We start from the raw sequence: 14,364 nt of genomic DNA, 5'->3' as shown, positions 1-14,364 counted from the left end.
TAATGTATATTTCAATATATAAATGCTCAGGCATGACTGCCTTAGAAGATACAATGAAGTAGTCAGGTGAATATAATTACTGTGAATGTGACTGATACAAATAGACTTGTGCAGGCCTGTTAAGTACCCCAAGTGGTATTGTTGGTGGTGGTGTGATTTTCTGAAATAGTGGCAAACTCTTGGTAAAGTTTCAAACAAAAGAAAATTCAATCTTCCTTTTATTTCAGTGCTTGTATTTCTGGAACACTCAGTGTATAATAAAACCATGCAGAAAGGCCAAAAAAAATTATGTTTAGATTTAATTTAGAATTCAGTTTTATGCCCAAATATTTATAAACAGGATTTTCATCTATGTGAATATGTGAGATAATCTTCATTTTTCAAGATTGTCCTATTCATCATAGGACCACTTGGTTCCTTAACTCCTAACCCTTAAATGCTAGTAGTGACACCCGATTATTGAGTCAACCAAAAACACCCTAATACATTTCCAGAACACCCCCTAAGGGACTGAACTTTCACCTCTGAGAGCTACTATAATCGATGGAAGTAGAAGTTCTGTTTTTGTTTTTGCATGAAGGCATAATTTCCTCTGGAAACAAATACAGAATGGCAAAAAGAATCAAGTAAAAAGGATGTTAACTTTTTTTTCTTACAAATGAGTAAAGGCAAACAAACTCGGTTAAAAGGGCAATTGTTTTTTACTTGCTTTGAGGCTTCAACACACGTTGTAGATCTCTTTGACCTCCTGCACAAGCAACTTTTCTATCCCTGCTCATTCCAGATCTTAAGAAATACAGTGACCTAAGTGATGGGATTACGTTTTTTTTTCTCCTAAATGAGGCAAAGGTGGGGAATCCAGAAATGTGCCCTTATGAACTCATTGAGGCATACCCCTGCTAGGATAAAAGCAGTGAATTCTTTCTTGGAGATTCCTAATGTTGTTAGAGTAAAAAGCTGCTGCAATAAAGAAAACCATTTAACTGTATTGAATACAGTAGTTTCCAAACTTATTTAACCAAAGACCGTTTTTTCATCACCTACATATTAATATTACACAGAATACGCTTTGTGAAGTACTTTGGTACTTTGTGAAAGCTGTGGCACATGTGACCGACTACTCTACTCAGTTCTGAATAAATCCTACTGTCATCCCTGTCTCGTTTTCTCTTTCCATGTCTTTGGACTACTTTTTTGTTTTGCTCTTTTTTCTGTCCCCCTCCCTCTTTTTTTCCATACTCATTAACTCTCTCTGTTTTCTTTGCAGGTTATTTCTTCAATTCCCTTTCTTTATTCCATTTTATAAACTCTTCCTTTAGCTATTTCTTTTTTTTTTTTTAAAGATTTATTTTATTTCCTTTTTCTCCCCAAAGCCGCCCCCCACCGTACATGGTTGTATATTCTTCGTTGTGGGTCCTTCTAGTTGTGGCATGTGGGACGCTGCCTCAGCGTGGTCTGATGAGCAGTGCCATGTCCGCGCCCAGGATTCGAACCAACGAAACACTGGGCCGCCTGCAGCGGAGCGCGCGAACTTAACCACTCGGCCACGGGGCCAGCCCCTTCCTTTAGCTATTTCTAATCTACTTGACTTCAATCAATGGGTAATAAAAACAGGAGATTAGAGTGTGAGAGGAGAGAGAGGTTGGTGTTTTCCTTTCTTGTTCCCTCCCTACTTTGGTGCCCTATCTGGAAGGCATCCATGGCATTCTTCAGTCTGATGAAGCCTTATGTGGATTGTCTCTTTTGCTGAAGAAGCAGCTCTTTATGGCTCTCATGCAAAGGGCTCTTTAACTCAGGCTCTAAGCCTTATCTCAAGCCCCTAAGTGAGTGTTCAAATGTCTTTGCTGACCTCTAAACCCTTACTTGAGTTTGACACCTCTGTTTGCCACCTGGACTCAGTTTCCACTCATTAACCCTGACTGTGTTTCCTTTTCATTTCTCTCTTCATTTCTGACACCTCGAGATTTACCTTTATGTATTTCAAATTTGGCTATGCTATTAATCAGAAAAAGATGACATTCTCAAATTGGACAGTTTTAGGAGAGTTTAATAAAAGGGCAAACGTGTTGACCGAAAAGGGAAACCACAGGAGATAGTAGGGTACCTGGAACTGGTAACACTAGGATGTTCTTTCTACCAATAGGCTTAAAGGTGGGGAGGGAATTATCAGAACAGGGAGTAAATACCCTGACTTCATTCTCCTCCCTCCTTCCTGTCTCCTGCCACTGTTCCTCGTTAGCTGAAACCAACCGGAAACCAGAGGGCAAGAGTATTTGTATAAATTGTTCATACTGGTTAGCCTCTCAGGCACAGAAGGTGGGGTGGTAAAGGGTGGAGAGTAGATCTACAAGGCCAAAGAGAAGATAGACAGCACTTTAATGTATTAAAAGAAATTCTTATTGTATTTTTATCTAGAATTTCTGTGCTTTTGTAGTAGAAAAGGAAAATGTTCATTTCAGCTTAGTTTGCCATGTTGCCTGAATTAAAATTTCTTTAACATCATTGAGTACTAAGAACTAGTCTTTTGACTGTTGAATCAGTCTTTGTTTTGCTCACTCTGCCTTGTACATATTATATTAGGTTCTCAATACCATTAATTAAGGTTTTTTTGGTGATTTTTTTTTGTAGTAAAATATAAGTAACATAAAATTTACCATTTTAACCATTTTTAAATGTACAGCTCAGTGATGTTAAGTATATTCACAGTGTTGTGCAAGTAACTGCTATCCACTTCCAGAATTTTTTCATTATTTCAAACCAAAACTCTGTACGCGTTAAACAAAGACTCACCATCCATCCATTCTCTCATCCCTGTCCCTGGTAACTTCTAATGTACTTTCTGTCCCTATGAATTTGCCTATTCTGGATATCTTACATAAAAGGAATCATAGCGTATTTGTCCTTTTTGTGTCTGGCTTATTTCCCTTAGCGCAATGTTTTTAAGGTTCATTCATGTAATAGCATGTATCAGAATTTATGTCTGATTAATATTCTGTTATATGTATATAGCGTATTTTCTTTACCCATTGATCTGTTAATGGTCATCTGGGTTTCCACCTTTAAGCTATAATGAATAATGCTGCTATGAACATTGGTGTACAGGGGTTGAGTAACTTTTAATGAAATAATTTTGCCCTGAAGAAATTATATGCATCTAATATGACTTGTGCCTGACAACTCATTTCAAAATTAATGTAATACCAGAAATTCTATTTTAATTTTTCTTTACCTCTTGAAATATGTTGATAACCGAAGTATTTGGTATAAAAACTACAGGGTAAGAGGAAGAAAGTGAATCCAGAGTCTTTCAAGATAATTTATTCAGTGCTGATTTTCTGACTCAGAAGAGCACTGTCTGTCATTTTAGTGTGATTTGCTTAGTACTAGTGTGGATGGTCTAGAAGCATAGTGACAGTTAATATTATCCCCAAATGTGTTCAAGCATATTTCAAAGTTTTGGCAGAGAATGTGGGTACCAAAGGGAGAAAAGGGAAAATCAGAGTAGTGTGTTTGGTTTCCATAGTAACCTTTCAAACAGAAAAATGAAATGTTAGTAGTTTATTTTCTCTAAGGTGTATTTTTTTTTCCTCCTGTGAAATAATAGCTAAATTGTGTCTGCTACTCCCCAACTCCTTGTCATAGACTCTTTTATCAGCCCTAAGAATTGCCTTCCTCTGCCTTAGTATAATAATTTTGCAGAGTTTGACAAATGAGCAAAGATGTTTCCCTTAATTTCATCAACTTACAGCTGTATTATTGAAAGGAGTTGTTGGAGAGATCATTTAGACCAGCATCGGCATTTTATGTACTAGAAAGGTGAAACATAGTAAATTGGAGTTAATGTCGCACAAAGTAGGGACTGGGCCAACTTATCCTAGGGTGATTCTAAGTTAATGGAACTGTGGAAGTGACTCTGGAGTCAGACAACTTGAGTTTTTATCTTTGCAACTTATGATCACATTATTTAACTTCTTTGCCATAGCTTCATCATTTGTAAAAATGGGGATAATGTTAATATCCATCTCAATATGTTAGTACAAATATTAACTATGTATGTAACAATTTGCCCATATACCCTGTGAAGGTGGTATATCCTTCCATTTATTTGTGTCCTTTAATTTCAATAAGATTTTAGTTTTCTTTTAAGCGGTCTTGCCCCTTTTATAATAGATGTATTCTTCAATACTTGATACTTTTTATTCAATTGAGATAATTATTTGGTTGTTTTTTCTCCTTTATTCTTTTAATATAGCTAATTACGTTGATTGATTTTCAAATGTTAAGCCGATCTGGCATCTCTAGAACAAACCCAACTTGGTTGTGATATATTTTCCATTTTATATCTTGCTGGATTGTATTTGCTAACATTTTATTTAGGATTTTGGCATCTATAGTTATGAGCGATACTGGTCTTTAACTTTTCTTTCCCATACCTTTGTTATATTTTGGCATCAAGAATATACTGTCATCATAAAATGAGATGTCAAGTGTTTCTTCCTGTTTTCTTCTCTGGAAAAGTATACATTTCATATGAAAATTCTCACAGTCATTATATATTCCTATGGTAATCAACAAGGTAATCCTAACTGAAACGGCACTTGGGTATAACACATATCTCATCTAAATTGGAGGGGGTTGGTTTAGGTGTTATTTGGATATGGAACAAGTTTTAAATTAGAAGATTATTAGAAAAGGAGGAGAATGAATGGTAAGGACCGGATGGACAAAGGACACTCATGTAATTAATGTAAAGGGAATACAGGCAAGCACCTTGATCCTGCTCCCAACTCTAACACTAGTATTGCTGTATTCCAAGAAAGAGAATTTTATATTACTCATTGACAAAATAATACTTAATGATAAAATAAAGATTTGAATCCCACTCCCAATCTATATCAAATAAAACTAATGAACATATTTATTATAGATGCTAAATAAATATAACATATTTTTGTTACTGTGCAATTATGATTTTATGTTTTAGTTAACTTTTTATGTCCATTTTTTAATTGTGGTAAAATATACACAACGTAAAACTACCCTTGTAATCATTTTTAAGTGTACTATTCCGTGTCATTAAGTACATTCACATTGTTTTGCAACCGTCACCATCATCCATCTCCAAAACTTTTTCATCTTCCCTAACTGAACTTCTCTACGGATTGAATGATAACTCTCTGTCTTAATATTAAGTCTTCTGATCCATGAACATGGGACATCTTCTTATCTATTTACGTGTTCTGTAATTTCTTTTAGCAATATTTTGTAGTTTGCAACATACAAGTCTTTCACTTCCTTTCTTAAGTTTATTCTTAGGTATTTCATTCTTTTTGAAGCTGTTGTAAATAGAATTGTTTTATTAATTTCCTTTTTGAATTGTTCAGTGTTAGTGTGTATAAACACAACTGATATTTGCATGTAGTTTTGTATCCTGAAAGTTTGCTGAATTCATTTGTTAGTTCGGACAGTTTTTTTGTGGAATCTTAAGGGTTTTCTACATATAAGGACAATTCTCTGTGAACAGAGATGTTTTACTTCTTTTCCAATGTGGATGTCTTTTATGTTTTTCTTTCCTAATTGCTCTTGCTAGGACTTCTAGTACTATGCTGAGTAAATGTGCCACTTAATTTTTAAAATATTAGGCAGTATATTTAAGTTGAATATAAATTTCTCTCTTGACAAAAATTTTGTGTGAAGGAAAACTTCTAGCACTGTTTCAGCTCTAATAAATTTTGTACAAATAGCAAGAGATGAAAAATTGATCCCTTATTGCTTTTTTCTATTTCCATATTAGTTGTATTTTTATGCCCTTTGTTTTTCATCTGAAAAACATGTGAAGTCAAACATAACACGTTAGAAGTAAAATGATTTAGACTGAGTGGTTTCCATTGGCTCAAACGTAAAGGTGTCAGGTAATGATTATATTGCTTCAATGCCATACTGGATGTGAAATTTAAACTTTCCACCACCATCCCTCATCTGTTATCCTTATTATCAAAGGATAACCCTAATTTAAGCAGCCAGTACAGTGCTTGGTACAGAGTAGATTTTAAACATATTGTTCTTGAATATATGGTTGTTAAATGATTTGGGACTATCAACTCATGTTATGATTAAATTTAATCTGATTCGTTGTAGTGCAGGACATAGAAATGTGTATGTTTATTAAATCACTACAAATGCATTTTGATGGAAATACATAAAACTATATTTGAGTTTATATTTTTGGTTTGTTTTTATATCTTTAACTGTTTTAAACATAATTATTTTATATTTTTTATCAGATCTGTTATCTGAATTTCTTGAGACCTACTGTTTGTGGTGTTCTTAACTCTTGCTCATAGTAGATTGTTTCCTTATATGTTACGTAATTTTATATTGGGAGTTGTTCATTAGTGGAACTTTATCTATGAGACTCTCACATAATGATTGATGGCCTGGTTATCCAAAGAGATTTTATGTGTTTGCTTCTCTGAGGGACTCCAGGGGCTATCGTCACTATCTTGGGACCCCTTTCCTGTTAATTTCGTAGCTATAAGTATTTTGAAACATTACAGCAGTATAAAATCAAGCCCTCAAACCTACATGTACCACAGAGTTCTGTTTAAAAAGTCTCAAGGGTAACTGTTTTCCCCTGTCTATCTTAGTCTACTAAGATATATAATGTTTTTTTCTCAGGTTTATTTTGTTGTTTTTCTAATTTCTTAAATTGGACACATAGCTTAATCATGTTCAGCTTTTTAAAAAATGTAAGCATTTAAGACACAGGCCTTTATCCTTAGAAGAATTTATAATATTTGAATTGGGGCATGGATATGTGTGTATATATATATATATATCCAGTTATGGGCTGGGAAATTTAGCCCATAACTGGATTGCTGCTTCCCAGAGACAATTCTCTGTTGTATGGAAGGAGGAGCAAAAATTTTGGTATACACAATGCTGTCTCTGCCACACAACTTGTTATCATGGGCCCAGAGATAAATAAGACTTTACCTGTATGCTGAAGTACACTGAAGAACTCCACTGTATTTCAGCTAGTTAAGGTTGTTAAATATTTGTTCTCAGGTTGATATTCAGGAAAGCGAAGCATTATATAATTGTGTTCATTAAAATTTTTATGTTATTTTGTTTACAGGACAGCCCAACAATAAAAACTATCTTTGAAAGCACTAACATTTGTTTTCATAACACCTAATGATTTGTTTTCATAACACATAAACAAAACAAACATAATACACATACGCAAATATATGCACATTCACGTACTTCCATTTCAGGGCAAATTCATAAACTGTGAGACTTTGGGAAGCTGTTCTAATTACATAAAATGATATTCTGAACTTCTGGATTTTCGGTAGTTTCCATAAAGCTGATATAGAAAGGACAGTTATTATGGGTGGCTATATCGCCCTCATGAAATTAAGTCCTTCCAGCTTAGTTGTGATTATAGGCAAACCATTTAGCATTTTTTCATTTTAGCATTCTCGTATATATGAATAATATGTTTAATATTGCCATCCTTATTCATAGCATTATTGGTGTAGGAAATAATTTTAAAGCTTTAGAAAAATCTGAAATGCTGAGTGAATGCTAGAATATCGATTTACCGCTCAACCTAAAGTAAAAATTGACAGATTAACCCCCAATATTTGGAATCTTATTTTCCAGGCAAAATTTGCCTTGGTCTTTATTGATTTAGAAATTAAAGTTGCTTTTGGCGTACTAGTTCTCAAAATAATCCAGCATAAAGTGGTTCATTTCTTAGTGTCCAATAATTGTTTAAAATGCATTAATTTTCAGTGAAATTGTAAGTGAATATTGGGGGATGGGGTGGGCAAAATGAGTGAAAATGGTCAAAAGATACAGACTTTATTATAAAATAAATGAGTCATGAGGGTGTACTGTACAGTATGATGACTATAGTTAATAATACTGTATTGTACTTTTAAAAGTTGCTAACAGAGTAGATCTTAAAAGTTCTCATCACAAGAAAAAATAATTTGTAACTGTGTGGCGATGGATGTTAAGTAGACTTATTATGGTGATCATTTTAGAATATATACAAATATTGAATCACTATGTTCTATACCTGAAACAAATGTAATGTTATATTATATCATTATATATTATATATAATGTTATAATACATTATATATTATAATATATTATATATTATATTATATCTCAATAAAAAAAGGTGAATATTAGACTAAGAAGTTGTTTGGCATGAACTGCTATAGCAAAACTTTTGTCAGTTTTTCAGTTATTCAAGGGTAGTTAACCTAAGCAGTAATCTACCTCAAATTATCATTCTAAACGATCCTTTAGAAAGTAAATTTACTTTGAACTTTTTACTTAGTTACTATTTTAAATGTCTCATAATAATTTTATCTCTCCTCCTGAAAATAGACTATTTCATTTAATATTTGTCTTTAAATGGTTTTATCTTCAACATTTAGAAAGAAACTTTTATTCAAAATGTGGAAATCTTGGCATTTAGATTATCATCTAATCAATTGAATAGCTGTTGAAAGAACAAAGATATTTCAAAGTAGGTTAGAGAAATGAAGGTTATTGTTTAGCTTTCAAATACCAATCAACAAAATATTTTGTTTGTAATGCTTTTCTTGTTTCAAGATAGTCATATCATAAAATATCTCTGGTTCTCAATTATTGGCTTACTTGATTTTGTTTTTAAAATTCAAATGTTTTTATTGTGTAAATATATCCTATTAATCTGAGGTTACTTTACATTTGTGGTGCTTTTTTTTATGTCAATTATATATCTGGGAACCACTGAAATTTTGAATTTTTTAAATTGTTAATTAATATTAGCCTTTAAAAAAGTTCATAAAAATTTTGAAACATTTGCTATGTAAAGTATTGTTTTTCTTGCTGAGTTGGTTCAAAGCTATTATTTTTAAACTGTTTCAACTAAAAAGAATTTGCTACAAATGACTATAGTTTTAAAAAGCACCCTCTCAACAATTGTTTGTATTAAGTAGAAGAGAATTATTTGCTTATATGATCCTTGGATGTTTATAATTTAAACTATGAGTAATTCTTTTCATGTCAGCATGTTGATAGGAAGCTCCATACTTTTCAGTGAATACAGCTTTTAATTTCCTGAGTACGAATCTGGGTGGTGATAGAGGGGGAAATATGAGTGAGAGGCTTAAGTACTGAGCTTAGAAACAGTTAATCATTTTTCCCGCCCTTGTACTGAAATAGTGAGAGTAAAGGTAGTGGAAACCGCAGCAGGCCACTTGTTACTGTTGACTTAAGTACAAACAGTGGTGGAAGTGTTTAGCCCTTTGGGAAGTTTTGTGATTGGACAAGAACGCTGGAGTTATTTTGATAAGGGAGAGTAGCAATGTGGCCAAAACTGTGATCATCCCTGAGCTCTGAAGCAGGCCAAGGATGAAGGGCTGAAGTGTTTGCTCTTCCAGATGAACAAAGATAAATTCAGCTAGGAAAATAAACTCAATATTTTGGTCAATTTGCAACAAAATAGTGAAAGAATTGAATTGTATATTTTAGAACTTGGCATAAAGAGGTATGGGAAAATAGTTCAGCATCTCCAATTCTGGCTTGATTTTTGCTATAGCTTTGGAAATAGAGCAGAAAATTAATGTACAAACATATTTAACAACACCACACCAAATGTTGTAAACCTAAAATGAAACTTGAAACTGCATGAAGAAGGAGAGCAAAATGTTTTCTCAGGAGTGCTTACTTAAGACTAAATTTGAAGCCACAGTTTTCTTAGCATTCCTACTGAATATAGCTAATAGTGTTAAAAATTGAAGTCTCATTGATTTGAGTTGCTGTTTTCTCTGCAGGTTTCATTCTTAGGATTATGTTGTCCTTCCCACTGTTGGAGGGAGAATTTAATTTATAAATGCTTCTGCCCAAGAACCTATTCATAAAGAAAGGCACACTTACTATATTATGTTGTCTTTTATTGAATTTTACTTCGTAAAATGCATCCTTTTCTGGGATTAGTTTGTGCTTTTCATTAGATGTTGTATTACTTTAGACAGCTAACCAAAAACCTGGAATTTTTATAGCTTCACAAATTCTAGGAATTTCAATTATAGCAGATTTAGGACCACTTATTTTGGAGAAGCATTTATGTGAAAACATCACAGGCAGTGAGCTTGTGATGTCGTTTGCTTGATGTAATTAGAACAAGGAAGAGCTGTACTGTCTTCAGGTTTAAGTGTATAATTTTCTGTTGCAGTCAATCACAGGACACTATTGCTTTGCTGTGCTTAGTACCTAAGAATTTCAACAATAAATACTTGCCTTGTTTTGTGAAAATCTTCCCTGTTTGTTCTCCTTCTGAGGATTCAAGGAAATTAAATTTTCTTCTGATTGAAAGATGTAAAACTGAGGTCAAGGTAAAAACTTAATATAGGAACTGAATGTACCTATTCAAGTATATTCAGTCTAGATAACATGTCTGTGGTAATCAGAGCAGGGTTTTTTATTTTGTTTTGTAGGAGGCTTTACTTATGTTGCCTGCTTTTAGGTGCCAGGCTCATGAATAGGCTAAGAGATTAGTGGCTTCTACTCTGAGAAACTATCCATACAAAATGGTATAGTGACCATGTTGTATTGTTTTCTATTAAATTTTAAGGGATGTTTTGTTCTGACTGTTGACTGCTGGTCATGATGCCTTAGCATAGAAGAAGTTAGCAGTTAGAAATTGAGAATATATGGCAAAGGAAAATGTGTTGAAGTTAGATGACAAAATGAGAAAGGCAAAACGTAATAAGACACCAAATTCTGTAAGAACGTTAGTGTACAGTTTCTAAGTAGTGGTTCACCTTGATGGTGATAATTATACCTACTATTTATGAATTATTTATCATGTGTAACCACTTTGCATTCTTATTCTTATTTAATCTTAACAGCTCTTAAGAGATAAACATCATTATGATAATCATTTTAGAGGAAAAAACAAACGCTGAGAGCTTAAGTCACTTGGCTAGTGTCTGAAGTCTTTAACCTGGTACATCTTGCTACCCGCCAGACTAAGCTTAAGTACATATAATTTATGTTTAAATACATATACACATCTTTTAAAGAAATAAGCATGCTGTAGTTAATTTGGTCAGTTCTCAGGGAATGGGTTTAGGCTTCCAAGATTTTTGGGAGTCTTAAATAGATAGCAAAGTTTGGCATTTTAAAATCCCAAATACTTGGTAGCTAATCCTAGAAGTGCAGAATACATGAGTGAGTGATCACTATCTCTGGCACCATCTCTTCCTGCCTTTGAGACTAAAGCTATTCCACTCCAAATCAGGATTTATTTTTCCCCAGGCCACTAAAAGCCCTGAAAAGGTAAAAAAACAACCCAACAAATCTTTTACAGAAAGTTTATTAGTACCAAATTTAGGACCTTGTACATATCCAGAATTCAGTAGGGATTTGTTGAATTGAATAGGCTCATGCTCTGTACCTCTAATTAAGAGACTTTTAACCTCACAAATAACTTTAAAAATCTATTGTCAAATCTACTAATTTTTTAATGTCTTTATATTAAAATATATGAGGCATGATGAATGTTTTTGCTATTTCTTCAACCATGCTAATTATGCTAATCACTTTTCTATGGTTATTATACATTCATACGTAAATACTCTACAGAAGTAGACAAACTTTTCTGTAAATGGCAGGGTGGTAAATATTTTAGGCTTTGTGAACCGTAGCATCTCTATAGGCACTACTCAACCCTGCGAAATAGCAGCCACAGACAAAATAATGGACATGGCTGTGATCTAGTAAAACTTTATTTCCAAAAATGGAGCCGCATTTGGCCCTTGGCTATAGTTTGCAGACCCTACTCTAGAAGGAAATACTCGTTGGTGTGACCCTAACTTGTTCTGGATCTTATGTACTTTCAGAGGAAATTGAGATGGCACGTATGTTGTAACCATAAAAACCATTTGTTTAGTATATGTTTATATTATTAGAAGTATGTATTAGCATAAACATTTATATGATTAGCATGTATAATATAGAGAAGCTATAAGTAATAATTGCAGATTTTAAATTATAATTTTTTATTTGTTTTTCTTTAAGTTACAAAGTGTTGTATTGTTGTTTTTTCTCAACCCAGGGAGATTCTGTACAAGCAGGTGATGATTCACCATTCTCAGATTCTGTTACCTTGGAACAAACTACAAGTAACATTGGCGGATCCAGTGGACGTGTTAGTCTGTGGATGCAGTGGGTGCTCCCCAAAATTACTATAAAGCTCTTTGCTCCAGATCCTGAAAATAAAGGCACAGGTACAGGATGACTTGTCTTCTCTACTGAAAAGATAAAAATATTAAAGACTATTTTTAGAAGATATAGTAGACTTAGTTTTATTTATCATTGTCATTTAAATTAAGTAAACATTAGATCTAATTCAAGTGATTTCTCTTGGCAATACCAGCATGTTACATGTAATACCTAAATTTTGTCTTGCTTGTATTAAAATTCATTCCAAAAGCCATGAGCTAATTTCTTCACTGGTCATATTGATGCATTATATCATTGTCACTAAAAGTACTGCAGAGTTTGTTGACTATCAGATATAGCATTTCACATATTAACTAGAATTTCCCCTGTCTTGAAATAGGTATCCTATCTTAATTGTGAGGCCCATATTGATATCAATTTTGCTTATTCTTGTAGAATCTTATGTGGTTAATGAATAGAAAGTCTCAGTCCCTTTGTAGATGTCAAGGATATATATGCCAACATGAAATGTAAAATGGAAAGTTTTAATATTGATTGTAGGCCCTATGTTGGTATTAATGTTGCTTCTTCTTGCAGAGCTTTGTATGGTCAGTGAACTAGAAGATCTCAGTGCATCCATAGATGTCCAGGATGTGTATACCAAAGTGAAATGTAAAGTAGAAAGTTTCAATATTGATCACTATAGAAGCAGGTAAATAATAATTAATATGGGAAAAGCTATATTTTCTTTGAACAAAGCCTATATAAGAATTTTTATATTTTAATTTGATTAATTATTTTTAAAAAATACTATACTTATTCCCAGAGTTCTTAACAGATAAATTGATTAATTCTATTTGGTATACATTTATATATGGAATATAATGCTTTGTTTTATAAGGTGGCAAATCTGTTCATAAATACCCACGATGCCATATTAAATGATAATCAGCTACTTTTACTAATCATCTCCCACAATTTGTTACAAACGTTGTATATTTGCTAAGATGCCTGGAACACGGTTGATGGCTTTGGTTTTTGTTGTAGGCTCGCCATCTACTCCCTATGCCAGTATAACATAGGTTGAAATGGAGCAACATCTCTGTCTCTTTGCACTTTGCAGACTTTCTTATCTCACAGATGATTGATATATGTGTGGTGAATGTTCCTAGAACCGTATTTTTTCATCTCTAATAAATTTCTATCAAAAGTATGATTATAAGCAAATGTGATTTGTTTATAACAACAAGTAATGGTAGTAAAAAAGTAAAGTTTTAGATATTTTTACAAAGCTATATAGCAATTTTGTCATTAATTTTTCCCAAATAAAAACACAAATACTTTTTGGGTTTTTTGCTTTATAATACTACCTTGGAGTTTTTTTAATTGAAATATAATTCACATACCGTAAAACTCACACATACTTTTTAAAAATTGTTTTTTAAATGGCATCATATTTTTAACTTCATACTATTTTGGCATAGAAAGAGCCTTAAAGTTCACTTCTTTCTGGATTCATAATATTCATTCAACAATTATTTATTGAGTGCCAGCGGATGCACGTATGTATCTGTACCTTTAGTGATGCATTATATACCCTAAAAACAGTCTTTTTTTATTTAAAAAAGGCTTCTAATTCTACATTAAAAACATTTGAATTTTTATCCTTTATTGCATATATCATATTGCTTGTGTCAGTAACTATCAAATCTGTCACAGCCAAAAAATTGTCATAATCGTGAAGTTCAAAATATTTTGCTGCATATATATTAAGACCTATTGTAATAGTCTTATCTTACCAAGCATATGATAATTGATTTTGTTGTATTAACAGTGGACCATTAATTGATTTTTGATAATGGAATGTTTAGCTCTTTAGTTTGTTTTGAATGGTATATGTCTATATTCAAAATGATCCTTGCAAGTGATATATGAATATTACATTGTAGATGAACTAATTTCTTGATGATGTGAATATTACAATCTGTGTTCTAGATCATCAGTGACTTTACTGTTAAGTTTATGTAAGTTTTAAATATTGGATAATTATTTATTCATTCATTTAATCAAAATATTTATTGAGTATTATGTGCCAAGCACTGCACTAAGCCCTGGGGACATAGTGTT

At 32.8% G+C, this 14,364-nt stretch overlaps 1 protein-coding gene across 6 annotated transcripts in view; it reads left to right on the top strand.

Annotated features, from left to right (window-relative positions):
- The window catches only part of VPS13B (vacuolar protein sorting 13 homolog B), a 784,298-nt gene that overhangs the window by 430,395 nt on the left and 339,539 nt on the right, over positions 1 to 14,364 (top strand). For all 6 annotated transcript variants that reach the window (XM_046642610.1, XM_046642612.1, XM_046642609.1 and 3 more), the window contains 2 exons: positions 12,131 to 12,302; positions 12,835 to 12,949. In XM_046642610.1, coding sequence (XP_046498566.1) covers positions 12,131 to 12,302; positions 12,835 to 12,949 — 287 coding nt within the window. The remainder of the gene's footprint in view (positions 1 to 12,130; positions 12,303 to 12,834; positions 12,950 to 14,364) is intronic.

This window comes from Equus quagga, chromosome 16 (assembly GCF_021613505.1).
Source record: "Equus quagga isolate Etosha38 chromosome 16, UCLA_HA_Equagga_1.0, whole genome shotgun sequence".
NCBI lineage: Eukaryota > Metazoa > Chordata > Mammalia > Perissodactyla > Equidae > Equus > Equus quagga.
Note: the sequence above shows the minus strand (reverse complement) of the source record. Positions and strands in the feature narration are given on the sequence as shown.